This window comes from Narcine bancroftii, chromosome 11, assembly GCF_036971445.1.
Source record: "Narcine bancroftii isolate sNarBan1 chromosome 11, sNarBan1.hap1, whole genome shotgun sequence".
Taxonomy (NCBI): domain Eukaryota; kingdom Metazoa; phylum Chordata; class Chondrichthyes; order Torpediniformes; family Narcinidae; genus Narcine; species Narcine bancroftii.
In genome coordinates, this window is record NC_091479.1 from 31,377,765 (window position 1) to 31,383,951 (window position 6,187).

General features: G+C 52.8%; 1 protein-coding gene across 1 annotated transcript; it reads right to left on the reverse strand.

The window, feature by feature from the left end:
• Nucleotides 1–1,122: 1,122 nt before the first annotated feature.
• LOC138746365 (glycogen synthase kinase-3 beta-like) lies at nt 1,123–3,630 on the reverse strand. Its single transcript, XM_069904559.1, has 3 exons — nt 3,511–3,630; nt 2,207–2,396; nt 1,123–1,564 (listed from the first exon to the last, which is right to left on the reverse strand). Exons 2-3 carry the CDS (start codon nt 2,366–2,368, stop codon nt 1,406–1,408), a joined length of 321 nt encoding a protein of 106 aa, XP_069760660.1. The 5' UTR covers nt 2,369–2,396; nt 3,511–3,630; the 3' UTR covers nt 1,123–1,405.
• Between the last annotated feature and the right edge of the window lie 2,557 nt (nt 3,631–6,187).

Genomic DNA, 6,187 nt, shown 5'->3' on the forward strand with positions numbered 1-6,187 from the left:
ACCTGACACTTTAGGAAAGGTTTCTGGCTGTTCATTCCATCTAAGCCCCCCACAATCTTATTTAGAATAAGTTATTAAGCTGTGGAAGGGGCAAGTTGGGAGAGGGAGGAGGGGAGAGAGCTGGTGGGGGAGGGGTGAGAGCTGATGGGGAGGGGACAAGGCCGTGTTGGGGAGAGGGATCAGCACCCCGTTGAGGTGGTGAACGGACAGACATGGGTGGATCTACCTGCCGAAATAAAGGAGCAATAAGAAGGCCATCTCGGGATCTACCAGCATCTTCTGGGGCTTGATGTCTCAATGGAAAACCCCCTGAGGATGGAAGTAGGCCATGCTCTGCTACAGCTGGTACATGAACATCTGGCAACACAACGATATAACATGACCAGCTCTGCCTCCACACTGGCCGGGTCTATATCCTGAGGGTAAGGGGAGGTGGGTGAAGGGCTCCTCCCTGCCAATCAACATCCATCCTCATCATCCTCTCCGCCCCTCTCCCCTCACTACCCTTTCTCTCCTCACCAATACCCATTGAGACCCTCATGCACCCTTCATCGATATCCAGTCCCCAGCGAGACTCAGCCAGTAAACTCCTTCATATCCTCCAACCCCACCATCCAAGCTTGCCCCAGTGGACAATTTGACCACCCAGACCCACAACCACCTTGATGTAGATCATGGGAATGGGCTGCTTGGCCTTGTTGAAGTGCTGGGCCATGCAGTGAACCGTCTCGGGAACATAGACCAGACCCAGATTCAAATAAACCTCCTCTTTCTCTTGGACACAATACAAACATGTCAGCTGGATTTACCCTCCAACACCCAGTGCCTCTCCCAACTGGAGTGCCAGCCCCTCCTGATCTCAGTAGACCTGATGCCCCCACTGCTCAACACAACATGGCATGAATCCAAGGGCTCAGCGAGCAGAGCGTCAACAGGCCGTAGTGGACCCGTCCGCTGCCCCATCATTCGGCTTCAGGTGAGGCTGCACAAAATGTGCAGCTCTGACCGCCCTCCCTCGTGAGGCAAGGATTCACCGGGAGAGAAAAACCATTGACGTTTCGAGATGAGAAATGTTTGCAGCCGGGTGTTGTCTGGGGTCGAACATGTGGAGGCTGAGTTGTTGGGACGATTCAGAGCAGGCGTTGATTTGGAAGGGCACCAAAAGGTTCTGGGGAAGTGAGTTATGGGGCAAAATACATTCGTGAAATGAATTGGGGAAACAGACTGGAGGGGCTGAGTGGCCGAATTTGGCGACCTTGTCTTGTGGTCTTGGCTGCTGCTGTCTGGAGTTGAAATGGGAAGAGGTCATGAGTTAATGGGTGAGGAGCAGGGCAGCCAGTGTCAAGGAGTCGGCACTGGTCAGAGGGGCAGGATGGAGGCAACAGAGAGGCTGCAGCGAGACAGATCAATTGAAGGAATGGGGAAGGTAGCAGCAAATGATATGCATCAGAGTGGGGGTGGGGTGGGTGCAGGTGGATCTTACCTTGACTACAGAGGAGTAGAAGTTGAGAAGAGGGACGATGACGGTGTGATCCAACTTTCGCACGATCTGCAGTTTGCGGTTCTATGGCGAGAGAGGAACATCAGCAAGGCTGGGCGATGATTCGGAGCCCTGAGGGGCGACTTGTCCAAGTTGAGGGGGGAGGCGGGGAGGAGATTCGTCAAGAGGTCAGAGGTGGTGAACTCCAAGGGAGGCCGAAATGGGGGACTCGTCGAGAGTCGGTGGGGGGGACTTTTTGTGTTGCTGGAGCGGGGACTCGTCAGGGGGTTCAATGAAGTATCACTTCCGTTTTTATGATTGTTTTCCCAGCTTCTACTAAACAATGAATTTGCAGAAAATCTTTGATATTTGCCAGGTGTGTGTGTGTGTGTGTGTGTGTGTGTGTGTGTGTGTGTGTGTGTGTGTGTGTGTGTGTGTGTGTGTGTGTGTGTGTGTGTGTGTGTGTGGGGTGGGGGGTTGTGTGTGGGGAGGGGGGCTGCTGTTGTGGGTTTGTGTGACTTTCTGTTTCCAAACCCCATGGCTGCTTTGGTCTCTGTCAGATGCTCCTCTTTCCACCCACCCTTCAAAAATGTGTTTAGGGTGTTTGTCAATTGGGTGTAATTGTGTGAAACGGGCTCATGTGTCGCAAGGGCCTGTGAACGTGGTGTAGGCCTAAAGTTAAATATCAGGGTGTTCCATTTCCACACAACTGCTCCTCCCCCTCACCTTGAATCTCTTGTCCTGCAAGATCTTCTTGATGGCAATCAGCTCTCCGGAGTCCACCAGCCTTGCCTGGTACACCACACCGAAAGATCCATTGTCGATGATTTTATCATCTGTGCAGGACACCACCTTGGGGACGTTGGGTCCATGACACAGAGTGGCCATCTCTGTTGTGACCTTATTGCCATGTCCTCTGGGGCAGAAGCAGCAGCATTTACACACCCAGAGGGTACACAACAGGTCATTTATCCCAACCCAGCCTTGCTGTCCTAGTTAGTCTCTCCCCCTCCCTCTAACTCCCTTCCAAGGGTCACCTAAATGTCAGAATTGATCCTCTGGTGGTTTGTTCCAGCCTCTCAGTAGAAATATTGCCACCCCAGGTTCCTCTTTGATCACTCTCCTCAGACTGAGGCCAGTTCCGCAGCCGTTCACTTTGTCTACGACCCTCCCTCCATGGGAGGATCGGGTCATCCTTGACCTTCAGCACGTCCCGGGGAGATGAACCACTCTGAACCCTACCACGGGTTTAGCAGAAGCCCTCCACATTCCCAGAAGCTCAGCAACACCGTGATCTTCCATGATGCAAGCGAGACCTCATCGCATGAGGGAGCAGGTGGGGCGGAGGTAGACCCATGCTTCATCGCTCAACTCTGCTGGGTCCACCGCAGCAGAAACACTTTCTAGCACCTTGATCCAGGTCCACTGGGAGAAAGAATCCTATCCCGGTTGGGGGGGTGTGGGGGTGTATGCAAGGGTGGAAGGGATCTTGTAACCACGGGGAGGAGGAGCGGTCCTGTCTCTCAGTGGACAGATCCCATTCCAGGTGGAGGGGGAGCTCTGTCCCATTTCTGTTGAAAGGTCTGCCTTCCATCCCCCTCGCAACTTCTCTTCTCTCTCAGACACCTCACACTCTCCCCTGCCCCGATTCCTCTACCACACTCTCATCCCCCACCCAACACCACCCCCATGGTTTCCCCAGTCCTTTCCGTCCCCTCGCACCCCATCCCCCCAGCTCAACCCTATGTCCCCTATCTCTGATCCAATCTCCCTTGACATTAGCCTGTGGTGCTACCCCGTTCCTTTGTTCTCCCCTCCACTCCTACAGACCCCATCCCTGTATCCCCTCACATGCCATTGTTCTCCCCTCCCCACTCCCCTCCAGCTGCCTCATAAAGTGCCCTGCACTCAGGGTGGGGAGAGGGGAAATTAAATGCAGCCTCCATTCTCTCTGCCCACACTGGGTGAAGGATGGTGCCAGAGGAGGTTCTGTCCCAGTCGGGGAGCCTGTAACAGGCTCTTTATCTCACCCATGGGCGCAGGGTGCTTCCAAACATAACCCTGTTGATCAGAGGGTCCCTGGGATGAGACAGCGTCCTACTCCGACACGTGGGCCAGAATCCCTTTCCAGGAGAGGCATCTTTCTCTTGTTGCTGTGCCATGGCACAACTCAGCTATGGCTGCCCCATGCAGTGACATCATCACCCCCTCTGTGTCATCATCTCCCCCCTCTGTGATACCTCCCCTCTCTGTAACACCACTAGTATAATGGGCAGGGACATCCAACCATTTAAATCCTCCTCAATTTCCCCAAGCAAGAGGAGAATAATTCAGCTGGTCTAAATTACTCGTTGTTATCTATTCTAACTCCTAGATATTTGATCCCATTTTGCTGCCACATTTGTTGACTATTTTCTTGACATTGGCTCTAATCCCCCTTCCTAAGTGACATGATTTTGCACATATCCCAAAAGAACTTATACCCAGAGATCTCCCCATAGTCCTCCAGGGTGGAGCACAACTTGGGCAATGAGTGTGTCGGGTCTGTCAGATATATCAGAACAACTTCTGCAAATAAATTGATTTCATGCTCTTCCTGGCCTGTTCTGAAACCTTTAATGCCTGAATCCTGGCAAATGGCCTCGGCTAATCGCTCCATGGCCAGTACAAACTCACTCACTGGGGGTGTGGGGGGTGGGGAGTCAGACCTTGATCGGCATGCCTGTTGGCTACCTCTGTCCCTCTCATCTCGACATCAGTGGCTCAGGTTGGGGAAGTCTGTGCTGGCTCCTGCTGTGCACAGCAGCGCTGCTGGACCACCTTTATCTCCTTATTTTCCTGGGCCCTCTCCAAATCTTTCCTTTCTATGACCTCACATTTCTTTCTCAGGAGAAACACTGGCAGCCAAAAGGCACCCTCTGATTCCCCTTAGATTTTGGGAACCCCGACTTCTTGAAGTGGGACAACACGTGGTGACATATTTTCTCAAAATGTGGATCCAGGAGCTTGGACCAGTCTACCAGTTTGCCGTGGTCTGCCAGCATGCTTGCCAAGCTCACCAATCCTGCACTCTCGTCAGTCCACCCGCAGATCTTGTTCTCCCTGCCTGCACTATAGTTCCTGTCCTGATTCCAAAGCATCTCCACTGCAGCTGTGTTCAGTCAGAACTCGAAGGACCCTGCTCACTGCACCAATTATTATATGTGTGAAACTGATTCGAGGGGTACCAAGGGTGGCGAATTTGAACACAGTTGTCTTTTATTGACACATGTAGTGAAGTCGCACGAGGAGTAAAAGACACACACAGACACAAACTCGCCGGATTAATCGATACACTTGCAACCATTCATGGATAGAAGACTTGACAATCAACTTGTCACATACGATGCCTTGAACAGGTCATTCATTCACTCATTGATCTTGGATGCCTGTGGGTGGTAGGGGATATGCAGGTGGCCCAAATACTTGGCATCACCACCCATTGCTGGTCGGACGTTACCCGATAGGGTATTCCTCATATGGAGCACACTTAAAATGTGCTTTATCGGCCCGCTGGCAGGACATCCGAGTATGTGCTGACCATCGTGAGAACATATCACTTTTTATTTTGGCAGGGGAGAGGCCTGATATGGTCAATTTATCAGACTTGGGCGGCTCCCGAACTCCAGCGAATGTGGCCCTTGGTTTTAATTGCTGACAAATAGGGCATTTGGCCATCACAGTTCTTGCAACATCATGAGACCCCCAGATCCTCTGTCCATCATAGTGCCCATATGCCCACATTTATGATGCACCAATGCTGCCAAGGCTTCAGGGTCACTCTGCTTGGGGAAAATAGTGGCAGAGCATATTTGAGCAGCTCAGTCCACAGTGGCATTGCGTCAGCTTCAGCGGTTTTCCTGGAGGTGTGTCCATCCACGTGGTGGACCCTGACAATTCTTTTGTTGTTCCACCTCTCAGAAGATCTGCCAGTGCTGTTGTCCTCAGAGCAGGCAGCCATGGATCTGCCTCCCTGTCTCCTGCCGCCGACCCATCCACACTGACGTTCTGTTTGGCACAGCCCAGAAATCCTGTGGCACTGATCGGAAAATAGGCTCCTGGGCCCGCCTGGTTGTCTCTTTTCGTATCAGTGCCACAGCTGCCAGCTTGGACATTTGGCTCTCCCTTCCACCACACCCTCTTCTGTCAGTACTTTATCTGTGGTGGGCTGGAGCGCTCCCACCTTACACCGCTGTTTTCTGCACCTCCACCAGCCCGAGCCGTCAGTAAACCAAGCTTTTTCCTGCTGTCCAGCATCAAGGGTGATGAACGGTTTGCCCCAGGCCATGGTGCCAAGCTCTTCTCGGGGGTCATTCAGGTGGGAGGCTGTCACTTTCGGGCAGGACATGATCTGTTCTTGCAAGTGGCTCAGCCCTTCGGGCCCGGCCTCTGTGTGGTCTGCCATGTACCACTTCTTCGGTCCGCTGTGAGTGGCATCCGCAGATTTAACCCATCACATGTTGGGGAGGTGTGGCTGGAGTGTGACTGTCTCTGCTGTCATCTGGTTCTCTGTGGTGAGCAGGCGAGCATCTGACACTCAGATGGGGAGTCGCGTGAGGCAGCTTCCAGGAGGGAATTGAACCAGAAGCTGTGTGGGACTCAGCAACCTTGCCTCTTTCGCTCGAGGCTCCACTAGGCCATTTTCTTCATGGCAAAGACAAGTAATTC

Coding starts and splice junctions, on each gene's coding strand:
- LOC138746365 (XM_069904559.1), bottom strand. CDS start 2,368: ATGGCCACTCTGTGTCATGGACCCAACGTCCCCAAGGTGGTGTCCTGC. Junction 1,565..2,206: donor TGCAGGACAAGAGATTCAAG/GTGAGGGGGAGG, acceptor CTCTCGCCATAG/AACCGCAAACTGCAGATCGT.